The 18892-nt window shown below is 47.3% G+C and overlaps 1 protein-coding gene across 1 annotated transcript in view; it reads left to right on the top strand.

Moving 5' to 3' along the window:
• LMTK2 (lemur tyrosine kinase 2) overlaps nt 1-18892 on the top strand; it is an 80399-nt gene that overhangs the window by 46382 nt on the left and 15125 nt on the right. The window contains 3 exon segments of the mRNA XM_019422596.2: nt 2389-2522; nt 13474-13558; nt 14832-14953. Of these exon segments, the coding sequence (XP_019278141.2) occupies nt 2389-2522; nt 13474-13558; nt 14832-14953 (341 nt within the window).

Genomic DNA, 18892 nt, shown 5'->3' with positions numbered 1-18892 from the left:
AATTGGCCAGATACAGCACAGCATAATGCTACTTTTGTGTGAGGGTGATTTTTTCTTAGATGGATATTGCAGGAAAGGGGTTGGACAAATGGATTTAAGTTGCCATTTCACTGGTAATGTAAATAAAAAGCTGTTCATTTTCATATTTAGTTTCCATGTGGGCCACCTTATGAAAATCTCATTAGCCTGTAGGCCTGGAGCTTTTTGCTGGTCTTAGTCTGGATTAATGTATTTGTCATGAGACTCCGTCTTTATTCCCACCCACTCCAACACTGGGTAGAGCCTAGCCTGGGGGAAGGTGGGGTGGGGGTGGGAAGGGGCATGTATTTTTATTTTTGAGAGAGAGCATGCACAGATGGAGGAGGGACAGAGAGAGAGGGAGACAGAATCCGAAGCAGGCTCCATGCTGTCAGTGCAAAGCCCGACGCAGGCCTCGAACCCACAAATCACGAGATCATGACCTCAGCCGAAGTCGAATCCTTAACCGATGTAGTCTCCCAGGCTCTCTGGGACATGTATTATTCAAAGGCAAGAAGGGTCTCTTTCTCTCCTGGAGCGGCTTGTGATTCCAGCATCACGTCTGGGAGGAAATAAGAGGTAGGACATACGGGTCCCGAGGGCACGAAACTGCTTCCCTGGCAGAGCAGTCCCATTAAGTTTGGGGGGATCCGACGAATGCATGTGGCTGACATGAAGTTATTTTACATTCATTCTTAAAAGTAAATTGATTTGATCTGCAACCCTAAGTGGATTTTCTTGACAGGTTGGTAAAACTAAACAGTAGAGATACGGCCCCACTGTTTATTGGCTGTGGCCTCGTCGAGATTTCTTAACCTCCTTGAGCCTCAGTTCCACAGCCAGGAAATGCTTCAAATTGCAGGAATTATTCGAGGCAGCAGGTGTAGACACTCCTCGCACGGTGCTTGGCACACTGCTCAGAAGTTCCCGTGGCAGTAATTATTAATTTCAACATTATCATTCACATAAAAACCACTGAGACTGGGAATGAAAGCCTTTAGATGTTGCAGCAGGCCTAGAATTTACATTGCGGTGTGCAGTTAAAGGTAGGCAAACGTTTGTCATGGAATATTGTGTTCTAAGGTTTTATTCTGGGTAGAATTGGATAAATTTGCTCTTTCCTGACAGTTGCAAGAAATGCATTCTATTCTTTAGTTGGTTACCTTCCTCAGGAGTCGTCACTTGACCCAGGTATAATGACAATCGAAAGCTATTGGCTTGCTTTCTAAATTTTGTTAACTGTTTATATAAAGCTTTAGTTTGGAATTAAGTCCGATCAATAAATATTTACTCGTGGTGATAAGGAGAATGTGGAAGATTTTATTTCCTTAAACGTGTATTCCCCAAAACATACAGTCCTAAATTTAAGTCCTCAAAGAGGGATGCCTGCCTGGGGGGCTCAGTCTGTTAAGTGTCTGACTTTGGCTCAGGTCACGATCTGGCAGTTAGTGAGTTTGAGCCCCACGTCGGGCTCTGTGCTGACACCTCAGAGCCTGGAGCCTGTTTCGGATTCTCTGTGCATCTCTCTTTCTGCCCCTCCCTTGGCCATACTCTTGTCTCTCTCTGTCTGTCTCTCTGAAAAATAAACATTAAAAAATTTTTTTAATAACAAAGTCCTGAAAAAGAGGCAGAGTAACACGGGGCAGTCCGGCAGGGATACCTGGAGGGCCCGGCGTTGCGGTGGATGTGCCTCAGGAGGCGTCCGGTGTGAGTTTGTTCATTTTCCTGTCCGCGCTGCCAGACTCTGAATAGGCTTAGTAACTTTATGCATTTTTCTGGAGGGCCCGGAATGTTCTTTCTCCGAGCGGTCTTGGGGCCACACCGGGCCCTGGGGGAGCTGGCAGAGACTCGGCCAGCACTCAGAATGCTTCCCCCACCTCCCCCGGCCGGTCTTCTTTCGTTCTCTCCCTCTCCGTCGCTCACGAGTGCTCTGGCAGTAGCCTTCGTGACCTAATGTCTGGCCGTGTGCGTCCTAGAATCCTTACAGGCAGTGCACACGGCACCATTTATTCAACTCTCCGTATCCTCTCAGTTACCTGGAAATTTCTGTACCTCTGCACTTAGTTTAGATGGTGCATCACTGAGAAATTATCTAAGTTTCACTGTTTGGTTTTACGTGTGTTCATCTAAACTGATAGTTTATTTAAAGATAAACTAACGTTTGGTTAGAACGACCCTAAAAGATGATAGTGTTTTCTATACTTTTAAAGCATTTGGGTGGAATTACTCTTTGTAACTTGGAACTTGCTCTTTATTAAGGTCAAATCTTAGTCCTAATAAATAATAGTTGACACGGGCAGAGGCACGTGTGTGGTCGCCAGCGTGTTCGCCTCGTCCCCTCTGGAAACTGACCTGCGCTGCCTTTTGCAGGGTGACCTAAAAGCTTACCTGCGCAACGAGCAAGAGCACGTGAGGGGGGACTCGCAGACCATGCTGCTGCAGCGGATGGCCTGCGAGATCGCGGCGGGCCTGGCCGCCATGCACAAGCTGCACTTCCTGCACAGGTGGGTCCGTCCGTCGGCGCCCCGCTCACCGCCCGGGCTGCGCCGTCCGCGTGACGGGTCCGGAGAGTACTTGGAGGGTGTGTAAGCAGAAGCTGTCCGGGACGCCCCGGGTCAGAGCGAGGGTAGAGCTGGGCTTCGGTCAGACCGGAACCGGGCGACAGGATGTCTGCATACAGCCTGAGGTCCGGAGACCATTTCCAGAATTTCAGAGAATGTAAAAAATTGCACATCGCTCAGCCGGGGGCAGACGGCATCCGTCTCCCCGCCGACGTCTCTCTGTGCTCCCCTGTCACGTCAGCTTCGGGCTGTGGTCCTGATTGTGCGATTTCAGGGTGGGTCCCGCTGCCCATCCCTGGGAGGGGAGGGGAGGGTCTGCTAGGCCAGCATCATCTGTTTGTGGAGGGTCACAACAGGGGTGCCAGTGCTCTGAGAGGCCTGCCCTCCCACCTCAGCGCCCCGCCCCCGGGCTGGGTTATAGGTGGTCAGGGGGTGTGCGTGAGCAGCAGTCAGTATAACGTATCTGTGCCGAAACCTTCCTGGTCCCACTTGAATAGCCGCAGCTCTTTGGAGCACGTTGTGTTTGGCTCAGACCATTGATGTAATTTTTGTAATTAATTTTTTGTAAAAAAGGGCTTTGAGTCCTATCGGAGATGATGGTTCTGTGAACCCAAAAGGAGATTGCTGCTTATTCTTCTCTAGCCTTCTGAGCTCTGATTTATGTTTAGAATATGTTTGAGGGGCACCTGAGTGACCCAGTTGGTTGAGTGTCCAGCTCTTTTTTTGTTTTTTTAACTTTTTAAAAAAATGTTTACTTATTTTTGAAAGAGAGACTGAGCACAACAGGGGAGGGGCAAAAAGAAAGACACAGAATCCGAAGCAGGCTCCAGGCTCTGAGCTGTCAGCACAGAGCCCCATGTGGGGCTCAAGCTCATGAACGGTGAGATCATGACCTGAGCCGAAGTTGGTCGCGTAACCGACTGAGCCACCCAGGCACCCCTGGTGTCTGACTCTTGATTGCGGCTCAGGTCATGATCTCGAGGTTCGTGAGTTCAAGCCCCACATTGGGCTCCATGCTGATAGTGTGGAGCCTGCTTGGGATTCTCTGTCCCTCTCTCTTTCTCTCTCTGCCTTTCCCTGGCTCTCTCTCAAAATAAATAAACTTCGAATATATAAATAAAAAATAAAAATATGTTTGAAATTATTTCTCAAGTCTCCAGGGAAACCAGCTTCTCTTTAGTTTTTTTTTTTTTTTTACATTTTATTTATTTTTGAGAGAGACAGAGACAGAGCACAAATGGGGGAGAGGCAGAGAGAGAGAGGGAGACATAGAATCCGAAGCAGGCTCCAGTCTCTGAGCTCTCAGCACAGAGCCTGATGTGGGACTCGAACTCACAAACCGTGAGATCATGACCTGAGCCGACGTCGGACGCTTAACCAACTGAGCCACCCAGGCACCACTCTTCAGTTGACTTTAATTAGATAATTTAACACTTAACAATCCAAAGCCCTGAAAAGGCACACCTGTGTGTTTTGACTTTAAGGGCTATGAAGCATTCTGTTTTTTAAGAGGTAGGTTTCATAGGAATATATTTATAGTATGATGCCATTTTTTTTAAATAAGAAAACACCTGCTTGTATGTTTAGAGCTGTGTATGCGTGCGTGCATGAGAACAGACATGGAAAAGTACCCTGTCACATTCTCAACATTATTCAGGGTAGGAAAGAAAGAAAATTATTAACATTTTTCTCCTACATCTATATCTTATTTGGCATGCATAGTGAGTGAATCATTCTGATAAAGGGCTTTATAAAAGACCCCAGAGATTATGGGTTTCTTCAAGCCCAAGGCAGAATCCCTTATACAAAACTTCGAAATGTAAATGGTCTGTTTGCTTCATGACAGAGAAATCTTATATTTCATATCTTTAATATCTTATAGCAGGTTAATACCCAGCATATTTGTATTGTTAATCTTTTGTAAGTCACAGCAGATTAATCCCTAAAAGCTGGTTTAGGAATTTTTAGATCTTGGAAGATGGAGCGTTTGGAGAGAGTATCATGTCAGAGTCAGCAGCACAAAGGTCTCAGAGGCAGCTAGAAATGGCATTAAAGTCCAAGTACGTTCCTACTGCTGTATATTAAAAATTGGCAAAGCCCTCAAAAAATTGGCAACCCATGAGTTGAGGTTTTTTTTTTTTTTAATGTTTATTTATTTTGAGAGACAGAACATGCACACGTATGAGAAGGGGAAGGCAAAGAGAAGGAGAGAGAATCCCAAGCAGGCTCCACACTCTGCATGGAGTTCAACTTGGGCCTCATCTCACAACTGTGAGCTCGTGACCTGAGCCGAAATCCAGAGTTGGATGCTTAACCCACTGGGCCACCCAGGTGCCCCTTCCTGTGAGTCCCTATAGGTTGAAGTCCTACTTGATTTAGGCTTTTGTGAACTTCAGAACAAATACAGGTGACAAATTAAATCACATTTATGTTTGGATGTCATCCAGGCACAAAAACTCAAGGTGAAGAATATTTAAATTGTTAGCACCCCTCTCTCTCTCTCTCTCTCTCTCTCTCTTTTTAAGTAGCCATATTTTAATTAATTAATTTATTATTATCATGTTTTTGGTGGTAGCAAACTGTATAGCATATTTTTAAATTGGAATTCAGAATATTCATTGGCTGACTTAAAGTCAGGTTTCTGTGTTGGTTGAAAATAGAATAGCCCACATGTCCAACTAAAAGCTGTCAGCTATGTTTGGAAAGTGATCTAGTAAAGCGCCCGCAATTAAATTTTATTTTTGCTTATTGTTTAAGAGGAGACTTATGCCTGGGTCTTAGGTAGCCTCCATCTCCGAAGCTTACATGTGACATCCGTGAAGGCCATGTCAACAGCAGAAGCTGCCAGCGGGTTACGTTCCACACCATTCCGCCACTCTGGCCGAGAGCCTGGGACTTCCCGTCCCCTGCCCGTCAGGCTTCCTGAGCCGCTCCAGTGAGATGCCACAGGTCACCACCATGAGCTAAGTGCACAGAGGTTCTAGCGAGTAGCCCGGGCCTCATGGTGCCTCAGGTAGCTGAGGGATGGAGTACCCGGATCGTTCGTGAGCCTCCTTAGGATTTTCCTGGTTTATTTATATTTTTTGAGGTTTATTTATGTATTTATTTTGAGAGAGAGAGAGAGAGAGCGAGAATCTCAAACAGGGATAGTGCTGATAGTGCAGTGGGGTTCAAACTCCTGAACTGTGAGATCACGACCTGAGTCGAAACCAAGAGTCGGACGCTTAACTGACTGAGCCCCCCAGACACCCCAGGATTTTCCCTGTTTTAAAGTTAAGGTTACCTTCTGCTGAGAAACACTGAGGTTCTCCAGCTCTCAGAGTGTGGGTATCCAGGGTTGCAGGAGCACGATAGATAAACACTAGGGTTAGGTTCTGTTTTACATTAGTTTTTCTTAAATTGTACTGTGGGTGTTCGCACTGGTAAAGATTAGAAAGTCTGGTTACTAATCAGCTTGTGCTGCACGGCTGGCATGAGTAGATCTTTCAGCTGGTGTGTTATTAGGAGATTTCATTAATTTGTGTGCATGTAAATCTTCAAATTTTATCTTTTCAAATTCCTTCTAATGTTTCGTATTCTAAAGATTAGTCTTTAAGGAAAAAAAATTTTGTACGGCAATAAATATGATTGCCGTTAATTCTTCCGATTATTTTATTTTACTTTTGAAGATCTAATTGGCTTTATTAAATTATTCATGAATTGGGCAGCCCCCATCCAGCAAGTCAAGGGGGGGGGGCTCTCCCTAATTGATAATCTTATATCAAAGCCCCCTGTAGCATCTGGCCCTTAGTGGTGTTAAATGAAAAGAAGACACAATTGTACTGTCACTTTGCTCTTATGATGCAAATCTAAGGATTTTCCTTATGCAGGCTGTGGAATCTGGCTTGAGCTACAACTCTGCAGGCACTTGGCCAGTATATGCGACATGAGAGAATGAGGGCCCCAGGCACAGGGCCTCACCTCTTCTAGCCTCGTGTTCTTCACTCATAAGATCCTGGTCATAGAGCAGAGCTGGGGTTCCAAACCAGAGCTGGGGGCTCCGAGGCCCACACTCCGAGCCAGTAAACTACCCTAAGCACTCACTAGGCACCCTTTTTTACTGGTGGCATGATACTGTATCTCGAGAAACAGCAAGATACTAGTTTCTTTAAAAAACCAAATCAATGAGAATTTATTGTAGCTTGCTTATAGATATACTAAAGTATACCTGGAAGTGAGGCCAGAAAACCCATCCCATTTTTACCAGTGCCACAAAATTATTTGTTATAATTCATTATAAGTTACTTGGGAATAATTTATGTGAGGAAGACACAGGACTGCGTGGAGACAGCTGTGCAGTCTTACTGAAGGACGTAAAATACGCGAGCAGATGGAGAGATGTGCCCCGTTTTATGGTGGGAAGGCAGGCAGCGCAAAGATGTCCGTTAACTCAAAATTGAGAAGTAAGCTTCACAAACAATTCCAGTAAGAATCCTCACACGATTTCGGAGGGGGAGTGAAATTATCTTCAGCTTTATATGGAAAAATAAATGTCTAGAAGAGCCAGTGAAGTATGAAAAAGAGGCGAATTGGGGCAGCAAGGGAGGCTTGCTTTACGAGGTATCAGAACTCAGAGTCAGCCACTGAGGTAGAGATCAGGACGGTTTTGATGGAGAAACAGGTAAGTGGACAGTAGCCAGTATGAGGAGCAAGTTAGTGTATGGCAAAGTGATGTTCCTGTCACTGGGGAAAAGGTGGCTTCCCTGTCCAATGTGGGCATAGCTCGTTACCCATCGGTGAAAATACTGGACCTCTGCACCACCCTGTATATAAAAATAAAGACGTAAGAAATAAAGGTGATTCCGGCAAAATTGCAGAAGGCTGTGTGTATGTGTTACCAAGGGATGAGCAAGAACTCCTGTCTGGGAAGGTCTTCCTTTCCTGAGGTAGGAAGCCCGGGAGTTGTAAAATAAAGGGTAGATACTACATCAGAGGCTGACTGTTCTCTGCAAATGAAATACTTTGTGTGGCAACAGACACCGTGACAAAGTCCGTGGACGACACCCCTGCGAAGATGTAGCTGCCAACGCAAGGAGCGGCCCCGGGGGGGGCGAACGTTCACGATACACAGCGGGCCTCAGAATTGGCGAGAGAACATCGACCCCTAGAAAGACGGGCAGAGACAGGGCCGGGCCAGCGGACAGGAGGATGATCACATTCAGTAGCTAGGGACACGCAGGTCAAAGTCACAGAACCTCAGGACTAAAGGAGCCCCCTGCGTCTGTTGCTGGTAGGGATGTGGGGGAGTTTCCTGAATTTCGTGTAAATCATTACAAATTTTGAAGAGCTTTCAGGGCGGGAGCTGTATAATTAGAAATCCACGTTCCCTTTACCCCCTGCTAGACTCACTTCCCTAGGACATGGAAGCCCTGGAACTTAAGGACATGGATGAGAACGATCTGTTACTGCACCGTGTCGTCTGAAGGGGCGGCAAAACAAGACAAAAAAAAAACCACAACAAAGCAACCTTCGTTGTGGGGAGCGAGAACCCATCTCAGTCCGTCCGGCACTGTGGAAGTACCACGCGGCTACCGGAGGGACAGCTGCTGTGATGGTGACTCCGAGGGCTTTCCGCATTGTGTGATGTTGTTGAGTAAAAAATGAAAAAAAGCGAGGATGTAGAGAGGCGGGCGTAACGTCGCATAGAGCAAATGCCTTCTTGTGTGTATACTATGTGTATGGGAAAAGTACAAAGAGATTATAGCTACCAGTCTGTTGAAACGTGTTACCTGGAGGGTGGAGCTGGGGGAGGAACATATTTTAACGTTTATTTATTTTTAAGAGCGCGGGAGAGGGGCAGAGAGAGAAAGAGAGAGGGAGACAGAGAATCTGAAACAGGCTCCAGGCTCTGAGCTGTCAGCACAGAGCCTGATGCAGGGCTTGAACTCACAAACGGTGAGATCAGACCTGAGGCGAAGTTGGACGTTTAACCGACACCCAAGTGCCCCCCCAAAAAATTTTTTTTAATTAAAAAAAGAAAATTAAAAAACTGTGCTTCAGGAAGCCTTAGAAAAAGCCTAGTATTCCAATAACCCAGTTAATGCAAAATGCAGGTATGCTGTGCAGAGAGGATTAGGGAGGACAGAGCTGAAGGTGGGGGCCGGCCACGCCAGGGAAGGGATGCGCACCGCAGGAGGAGCGTGTGCGAGAAGCAGAGGGAAGGTGAAAGTGGGTGTCTTCGAGGGGAGGGCCGCTTTGCCTTGGGACCCTAGGTGTCAGGTTAAAATCATCGGTGCTAAGTAATGTATTGGATGTTGCATTTTTCTAGATGGTCCTGGGGCTTTTGGGAAAGTCAGTGTTCTGGGACCCATGGTGTAGCGCTGTGTTCTTAAGCCCGCTGGTTTGTCACTTGCTGAAACGTGCACACCTGAAACACGCCGGCCTTCTCTGACCCTGATCTGATGTGGCCTTTTAGCCCCGGCTTGGATTCTGGGAGTTGTGTGATGGGGAGTACCGGCCCCACCACAGGCCTACTGCGTTTTCACTCACCTTCTTCGTGATCCCGACACACGCCGAGTGTGATGCGGTTGTGTCCGGAAGGCAGTTCGTTGGCAGCTTGGCCCCGTCCTTGTTTGGACGTCTTCAGGACGGGCCCAGAGGATCCCCTGCCTTATGTCAGAGTCACCTCCTTCTTAAGGACTTTGAGGGGCGTCACGCTGACCATCTAGCTGGCTCTGGGGAGTGTCCTCTGTCAGCCCCTCGTTCTCTTCCAGGGCACCGCAGCTCAGGAGGTGGCCGCAGACAAGACTCAGAGGGGCCCTCGCGTGCTCTCTCCACTTAACCCTCCTCTCCTTACACCTTGCCCTACAGTTCAGCCTCCCCGGCAGCCTCTGCTTCCACCGTCCAAGGAGGCTGTTGCTCTCTGGGCTCTGCATCTGTGCCATGGTTTGGAAAGGACCCTCAACGGAAAGCTGGAGCGCATGTGTAGGTCACCTCTGGTATTTGGTTTCTCTTCAGGGTCGGAGCCCTGGGCTGTCCGCTGTGCGGGACCTGAAAACCACTTCCTTATGTATTTTGTCCAGTCTGGTCATTGTTTCCGGTGAGGAGATGAGCCATAACCAGGGGTGGAGACCCCTAGCAGCCTGACCATCCACCTCAGTGTCAGCTGTGGCCCAGCCCTGGGGAGAACGGAGAACTGAAGGCTTGGTATGATCCCCGGGCCTCAAAGCCCAGGCCCTCGGTGGTGGACAGCGTCCTGGCCAAACCTTTTCCTCAGGGCCCACCCAGCGTTTCACGGTGCAGGTGTTCTGTGTACACGCAGAGCCTGGCGGGTGCCTGGCATGCAGCGGGCGCTCACTAAATGCAGCGTGGTTCAGCTAGCAAGGACTTACCTAGTAAATAGGAGCAAAAGCGGTCAAGACCGTGTCCTGGGTGCCGTTTCAGAACCCGTTTGCTTTCGTCTTGTGCTCGCACCTTTCTGAGCCACATCCTGCAGTTTCTTCAGAACCATGGAATGATTATTTTAACACTCACGGCTGCCAGAGGCAGAGCGCTGCGAGCAAAGCAAGGGTTTGGGGCTCAAGTTGTTAATTCAGCGCTCGTCAGAAGATACGCCCCGACCTTTAATCCTTCCGACCCTGTCTCTTCTGTGAAGGGATAATCTTTTTCCTGAAGTGCTTTGTCAAGATGACTTAAGATAATGTACGTCACGCCCTAGAAGAATATTCAGTGCGAAGTTTCAGTAATTTTGCTTCCCGTCTGTTACTCTTTTTGTCAGGAGTTGGGCCGTCTCAGGAAAGTGTAGGTAACATAAATAGAGCCATTTTGAAAATGGCTCCGGCCCCGCCGAGCTGTTTCCAGTCGAGCAGTCCTTCTGGAGGTGGGTTAACACTAGCTCTGGTGTGAGCTGAGAGCAAGCAGCGATGCTTCCTGGTGAACCCGGGCGGGGAACTCCTCAGATCTGTGGGTTCCCGCCTCCCGTGTCGGCCTGCTCCACTCACACAGCGGAGGCGACGGCCGTGGGGACCGAGCCAGACAGAGCCTGTCGGGGCCGGATCGTCTGGCACCCTCACCACTAGACCTGTTTTTCAACTTGAAGGAGAATATGCTGCGTATGTTTGTATTCCCCGACCCAAAGCAGCCATTGACGTCAAGAATTACCTGTGCCGTTAAGTTACACCTTTGTGTTTTTCTGGTCTTTTGCTTTGCGTACTGTCGGGCTTCAGAGAAGGTTTGTACCAATTTTGCGTCAAATTAGAGACCTTTCGTATATAGCTTTATTTTACCCCTGCGAAAGCTTGTGAGTGTGCGTCCCTGTTTGTTCCTGCGGAAACCGAGGCTCTGATGTGTTAAGTGACCTGCCCCGGGTCGCCTTTGTCTGCCGCTTTTCCCCTGGGCCGTGTGTGGCTCTGGGTCTGTGTGGGGTGGAGGCAGGGGGCAGGTGTGCAAGCCCCCCCAGCCGCACCCCCGTTTTTGGCCTCATCGCTTGGGTTTCCAGGCGACGAGGAGCGTTTCCCTGAGAACACCGGCCGGGTCGTGTTCGAGTGTTAGGATGCCTTTGACAGTGAGAGCCGTGGCCTTTCGCTTCTGTAACTTTTCGTCTTTCCCGTAGCCCTCGCGTCCGATGTGTGTCAGGACCTGCACTGAGCGGGCGTGAGGAGCGGGGAAGCGGAGCGGCCCAGGAGCCGCTCGGGCGGACGGCCCGGATGGACGGCCCTCGGGGAAGGCGCCGAGGCCTCTGCAGGTGCCCCCGCCAGCGTCAGGCGGCACGCGCGGGGCCCCGGTGGAATGAGGCACCCAGCTTTTAACTCCGGCCCGAGGAGGGGGACGTGGGGAAGGTTAAGAAGGATCTGTCAGCGGAGACTGCGGAAATGCCCGTCAGGGGTGCTCGACACCGAACCTCTGCTGGCGGAACCCGCGGCCCTGTCCTGTTGCGGCTGCCGGTCCCGCGCACGGTGCCACCTGCCTGGAAGTGTGTCCGCTTCCCTGCTCTCGAATGGTGTATTGATTCTTCCTCCCTCCTGCCTCCTTCGTTCCAAACAAGGAGACTAGTTTTCTTCTTAAGATTGGAAGTTTTGGGGCACCTGGGTGGCTCAGTCGGTTGGATGCCCAACTTCAGCTCAGGTCGTGATCTCTCGACCTCGACCTTTGTGAGTTCAAGCCCTGTGTCAGGTTCTCTGCTGTCAGCTCATAGCCCACTTCAGACCCTCGGTCTCCCTCTTTCTGTGCCCCCCCCCCCCTCAAAAACAAATGAACATTGAAAAACAAGATGGGAAGTTTCTTGGAGCACCTGGGTAGCCCAGTCGATTAAATGTCCACCTTTTGATTTTGGCTCAGGTCATGATCTCACAGTTCATGGGATCGAGCCCTGCGTCAGACTCTGTGCTGACAACACGGAGCCCACTTGGGATTCTCTATCTCCTCTCTCTCTCTGCCCCTCACCCACGCATGTGCGCGCGCTCTCTCACCTTCAAAATAAATAAATACTAAAAAAAAAAAAAAAAAAAAAAAAAAGATTGGGAGTTTCTCTGTTGCTCCCAGACACCACAGGCCTGAAAGCTTCTGAATGGACACTGAAAATTACCACTAGCAAACACAGCGTAGAGAAGAGTTGAACATAACCCGTTGGAAGTCTCAGTCCGCACCTGTTCATCGAGGACCAGCCGTACGCATGAAACAGCCCTCTGCTTGCTGGCCTGACGTGTTGTCGCTGGCAGTTACTGGTGGGGACGGCCTCTCGCTGGCTCTGCCACCCTAGTGGAGTTCCTTTGCTCCTAGGCCCGCTTCCTCATCTGTAAATAAGGAGCATGATAGCATCCGCCTCAGAGGTTCGTCGTGAAGAGTATATGTGTTAATACGTGGCTGGAGCTCAGAGAAGTGCCCGTGTGGAGTGAGTGCTTTGCAAATAACAGCCACTGAGGTGTGCCTGAATCCGTGCTGCCGTCACCAGCCTCATTAGCGTCCTGTTCCCCACGTGGAAGCTTTGAAGAGTGAAATCTTTGAAGATAAGAATGTAATCACTATAGGATTGTCTTCTACGATCAGAGGAAGACAGACATGTGGAGTTTTGGACCGCAGAAAGCCAGTTTTTGATAACTTTGTGATTTGACACTAAATTCAGTATGCTTTTCTGTCTTGACTTAGTGGACTTTTTAATTCCTATGCCGAATGATGATTAAAAAGATAAAAAGATTAAAAGATGATAAAGGGCTTATACCAAAATCCGAAGTGTTGACTCTGTTGTCTGTATGGAGAGTTCCTTCCGAAAAAGCAGTTTTTACTTTTCAGTGGGTATGTTTTTGAGAATTAACATGTTCTTAAATAAACGATACAAATGAACTGTTTTAAGCAAGTCCTGAAAATGTGTTCTTTACCTACCTGTGGAGACGTGAGGTTTGCGAGAAGTAATTTGGAAAGGGCCTCCTTAGAATGCTCACATGTCTTTGAGAAGGAAAAGTTAAAAAACAAACATTTTTAATAATGTAGATTAATTTTAGGTGCTTGAGGCTGTAACTTTATTCATCTATACTCCTAATAAACAGACTACCACTAGACTGTTACTCAAGTAATACAAGTTACTGTAAAAAACTCTTCAGACAATTTAGTATTTTAGAATTCTTGGTCACTCTTAAAACACTGGGAAATGAGCCATTGATCTGGTATTGACACGGCACAAGGTAAAGATGTGGTCAGCGTTTAACCTTAGCAGTTGTTTGTAAAACAATCTGATCGTCACCAGGGACTTAAGTAACAAAGAACGTGACATATAATCCCTTTCCCGTTAAAAAAGAATCTAAAACGTTATGGAGCCAGGGAGCCCAGCACACCACTCTGCTTTGTAGCAAATCTGAGGTCACATTGTGCTGTTTGCGGGTTCCCGTTGTCCTCATGCTCACATCCCTCTTTCTGTTTTCAGTGATTTAGCCCTGCGGAATTGTTTCCTTACCTCGGATCTAAATGTGAAAGTGGGAGATTATGGGATAGGACTCAGCAGGTACAAGGTAAGCCAAGGTTTAAAGATTCTCTCCTGAAGCTGATTTGATTTCATAGTCCCGAGGTGGTCATATCACAAATGCCACCCTGTTCGTCAAAGGAGGGTAAGATCTTGGCTACGTTGCCTTTCTGGAGAGCGGTTTGTTCATTTTAACGGTAGTGTTGGCTTCTGACGAGCAGTTTGTCGAGATGAGTGGCTCTGTGCTGAGGTTTTGTGACCGCTTTCCAAAGGCTTTGTGTAAAAAGACTTTTACACTGTGTAATTGATGTAATTTGATGGTGCATAATAAATTTTAGCATGAACCAATGGGCAATAATTCATGACCACCTGTATCAAAAAATAATACCGTGCATGTCATATCAGTATTTCTCCAGTAGAGTTTTGGCCCAAATTGAGTAAGCTTAGAAGTTTCGATTTTTAAACTCTGCCATAACTGTATCCCCAAAGAAGATAAGAGGTAGTTGAGGTTTTCACTTGTTTTTGTGTAGCCCAACTGCATGAGGTAGTGTGACGTGCGGCAAAGAATGTGACTGTCCTGGCTCCACGCCAGCAGCAGTGACACGAGGGTCGTGTCTATTCTTTCTTACGGGGTTCTTGTGAGGGCCCCGGGGTCATATTTTCATAGTATTTTGTAACTGAAGTACATTATGCAAATATAAGTTGGTTATTTGTCTACACGGTACCTCTAGTGTCTTGAGCCCTTGCTGTCTACCAGGCACCATGAAGTAATTGCGGGCATTATCTCATTTAATCCTCACCGTAGAGGGAGGTGGGAATTGTATGATCCCCACTTAACAGATAAAGAAAAAGGCTTATTAGCGTATTTGTTGGCTGCCCAGGGTCAGATAGATAGCCAGCAGGTGAACGGTTGAGCCTGGACTTACAACCCAGTCTGTGTCATTCTCGAGTCTGTGCTTTTATTCGGTAACGTAGGCACTGCTGCCCTACTTGGGGCATAAGGCCCAGCATGTTTTAAAAGATGTTTTGCTCAGAGTCTGTGTTCTGTGCATCCGACGTGGCGTACCTTCCTTTTCCAGGAAGGAAGGTTCATGGCTGGGCGAGCGTTCATGGCTCAGAAAGCAGCTCATGGAGCCCAGGAGGCTTCAGAGAAAAACCTCACCCACCTCCTGCCCAGAAAATCTCTCTTGACGCCCACTTCTTTGTCTCATGTGTCTTTTGGGTTGAGTATTTGTTTTCTGAGAATGACCTGGTATTAAATCATTGACTTCGCTAAAAAACATAATAGAATTAAAAATCCTGTATGTTTTCTAATAAAACAGGAGGATTATATTGAAACAGATGATAAAAAAATTTTCCCTCTGCGATGGACTGCTCCAGAACTAGTAACCAGCTTTCAAGACAGACTACTAACTGCAGATCAAACGAAGTATAGTAATATCTGGTATGTACTGATTTGCCATTCTGTTCGACTTTTGTGTAGCCAAGACTTAACTTCTTTCTCCTTGAGTGCTTAAGGAGAAATAGTTGAATAAGATGTAGGAACACAGGAGTGCCTGATGGTGTGAAAAAGACAGTTTATCGACGTCCTAGCAATTATCACAACTGTGATATCGTTAACTTTTCTCTTACCCGTTCAACAGTAATAAGGTCCATAAATGTAGGAACCAGGTCTGTTTTCTGTGTCGACTGTAGGGCCTACAGTATAATAGAGGTTTTAAATATTGACTGCAGTGAACGAAAAAACAGAAGTTTGGACCATTATGTAATACTGTGATTTGTAGGAGATCAGTTTAATGGAAGTTGATAAAGAAATGCGTTTACGTCCTTGACTAACAATTTCTGTTACAGCTTTCTTAATTTGTGTACACATTTTTTTTGTACTGTTATCCTGCCTTTTCTATTTTCTTTTCCTCTTCCTGCCTTCATCTGGATTGATTTTTTTTAACTCCTTTTTCCTGTTAGTTTGGGAGCTGTATACTCTAGTCCTGTACTTTTATTAAAAGTTACCCTAGAAGTTATAACGTGTATTCCACTTACTGTAGTCTAATGTATCAGTTCATGTCTTGGCCCTCTCTCTCTGAACGTTGCAAGGCCCTCAGGATACTTTAACATACTTTAACTTGGTTTAATTATACACCTCCCCCCCCACACGCGTGTATGCACACGCACGCACACAATACGTAATTGCTGGGGTTTTTTTTTTTTTCTTTTACCCTCACAACACGTTGTTCTTATTATTTTTTTGGTTTTTTGGTTTTTGGTTTTGGGGTTTTTTTGTTTTGTTTTGTTTTTTAGCAGTTTTTTTGTTTAGGTTGATCCATGTAATCAAACCCCTTTGCTCTAAGTTCTCTTTTCTTTTCTTTTTTTCTTTTAAATCTCAGACATTCCATCTGGGATCATTCGCCCTTTGTCTGAAGTACGTCCTTCAGAATTTCCCGTAGTGAGGGCCTGCTTGCTGGTAACAGACCCTCGGGTTTTTGTGCGTCTGAACATACCTTTATTTTGTCCTCGTTTTTGAAATATATTTTTACTTGATGACAGTTACTTTCTCTCAGCATATTGAAGAGATCATTCTACTGTCTTCTGGCTTCCATTGTTGCTATTGAGAAGTCAGCTGTAAGTCTCCCTAAGCCCTTTGAAGGTAATGTGACTTTTGCTCTCTGGCTGCTGTTAAACTCTTCTCTCTGTCTTCTGTTTTTGTAGTTTCACTCTGATGTGTATGGGTGTAGATTTCTTATGTTTTTCTGCTTGGGATTTATTTGGCTTTTTCAAATCTGTAGTTTGATGGTGTTCTCAGCCCTTACCCTTCAAGTACTGCCTCTGCTCCATTTCTGTCCTTTGGGAAGTCTAATTAGACGTGTGTTTTTTGCCTTCCTGCTCGGCCTTCTGTCTCTTAATCTCTTCCTTTTTACACTCTGTCTCTCTGACTCTCTGTGCCACGCTCTAGATAATTTTCGAGACCTGTGCTCCAGCCACTAATTCTCTCTCTCTCTAAAACTCTCTCTTCAAGTGTGTCTGTTCTTCTGTTAAATCTGTCTACTAAGTTCTATGGTTCAGCTATTGACTTTTCAGTTGGAGGAAGTCGACTGGATTTTTTAAAACCTGTCCCAGTGTTCTTAACAATTGGGTTGTGATCTGTGTCAGGTGATTCCAGTATCTGAAGTCTTTGTGGATTTGATCTTGCTGGTTCTTGATGCTGCCTCATTGCCTTGGGGTGAGGATCTCAGAAACCGAGAATTGAGCAGCATTCCTCCCGAGAGGATCTACGCTTACTTATGTGTGTCGGATACCAGGGTTGTCCTGCCGTGTAAGGGGACTGTGCTTTACATATTCAGCTTGAGGTTTTTTTGACCACTCAGGTGATGTGAATTTGGGCTGCAGATCCAATCAAGGGGCAGCTCTGTGGTTACAGCTTGTTAGGGGCCAACCCCCCCTTACACACACACACACAGTCCCTTTCTCTCTCTCTCTCTCTCTCTCTCTCTCTCTCTCTCTCTCTCTCTCTCTTTCTCTCTCTCTCTCTCTCTTTCTCTCTCTTTCTCTCTCTCTCTCTCTCTCTCTCTCTCCACACACACACACACACACACACACACACACACACACACACGCAAACACTTACTCAGAGCCCCTCAGTGCCAAGTCAGCTTGCCTTTCAGGCTCCTGGAGGGGGTGCGGGCAGGCTTATTTTTATGGTGAGGAGGTCTGTCTGTGATTCCCCTTACTTAGGACAGACCCAGGGCTTTGGCCTGTTCACCACCCCCACCATCCCCTTTGAGCCTTGTAAACCAAGACCACAAAAGCCCAAGTTCTGTGATTCAGCAAATGCACCAGCTCAAAGGTGGTTCTATTGTTTTTGAAATGTTTGTTTATTTTTGAGAGAGACAGAGACAGAGACAGAGCAAGGGAGGAACAGAGAGAGAGGGAGACACAGAATCCGAAGCAGGCTCCAGGCTCCGAGCTGTCAGCACTGAGTCCAGTGCAGGGCTCAAACTCATGAACCGTGAGATCATGACCTGAGCCGAAGTCAGACACTTAACAGACTGAGCCACCCAAGTGCCCCTCTATTTTTTTTTTCAAGTTTATTTATTTATTTTGGTGGGGGGAGGGACAGCGAGAGGGGGAGAGAATACCAACTGCTGACAGCTTGGAGCCTGGCGTGTGGGGCTCAATCCCACAAACCATGAGATCATGACCTGAGCCAAAATCAAGGGTTAGGCGCTCAACTGACTGATCTACCCAGCGGCCCCTCAGAGGTGGTTTTAGTATTCTCCTTAGCTCTTCAAGTTCTAGGGTTTTTCCTGGTAATTCCATGCTATCTTATCTCATCTGTGATGCCTTTAAAAAGATAATTTTAATGTTTTGTCCAAATTTTTACTATTCCTAGCAGGGTGTTTAACCTGAGAGCTTAGCCTGTGCTCCTGGACACAGAGCCCACCCCTGGTTTCTGACACCGTGACAAGTCTAGCGGTAGGGCGGGCAGCATTGCCGACATCAGCCTGCGGCAGGGGCCGCGCTGCCCTGTGCCGGGGGGGACGGGAGGGACCTCTCTCAGAGAGTTTTGCTGGAAGAGCGGGTAAGACCCCTCCTTTCTCCCCAGAAGGAGGAGGCCAGTGGTACTCGAGGAGGCAAGGGCCAGTTCAAGGTAAAGAATTCCGCAGCTGGGGGTGAGGGGCAGTGACTGACGGCGGCTGTCCTGCAGGAGACTGCACAGCGTAGCACAGAGAGCCCCGGGGCAGGGACGGACCTTGATGAGGGGACACGGCTCTTCTCTGTGGCCTGTGTGAGGAGATGAGAAAGGGAGACCGGAGACGTTAGAGGTGGGGGGTGGGGAGTCGAGAAAGCCCACGCGTCATGCTTCCTGAACAGGGTGAGCCGGGGGCCGGCGAGGGCTTTGGTTTGGGAACGGGCCTTCTCGAGAGAGGGAGTTTTAGAGCAGGCATTTGGAGAGTTGCGACGGGTAGGGTCATGTGCCCAAGCTCACACCAGGTGTGGCAGCGAATTTCTTATTTTCCTCACTTAAATTGTAGACTCCCTAAAGTCATCGATAGCGTCTTAAACTTGTTTTGTATCCAGAACGACCCTCTGCCTCTGGCAGGTCTGTGCCGGCGAGAAGGTGTGTTCTCCTTCTTGAATTGAGTTGGGAGATTTGGGTCTATTTTGTTTCCTCTGACAGAAGTGATCTCTCAGCTTAGATTCTGAATGTGCTTTCTTTCGCTGATTTGTGAAGTTAACGTAAATTAACTCATAAGTTACGTTGTACTGTACGGTATCAGATAATATACGTATTTATTTAATGCGGTTTATTATTCAAACAAACACCTGGAGGCCTCGATCCCAGGTCATGTAAACCATCCACACCCAGACCTGGCTGGATGTCAGA

Source organism: Panthera pardus, unplaced genomic scaffold (assembly GCF_024362965.1).
Source record: "Panthera pardus isolate Hobbes unplaced genomic scaffold, ASM2436296v1 HiC_scaffold_4, whole genome shotgun sequence".
NCBI lineage: Eukaryota > Metazoa > Chordata > Mammalia > Carnivora > Felidae > Panthera > Panthera pardus.
Note: the sequence above shows the minus strand (reverse complement) of the source record. Positions and strands in the feature narration are given on the sequence as shown.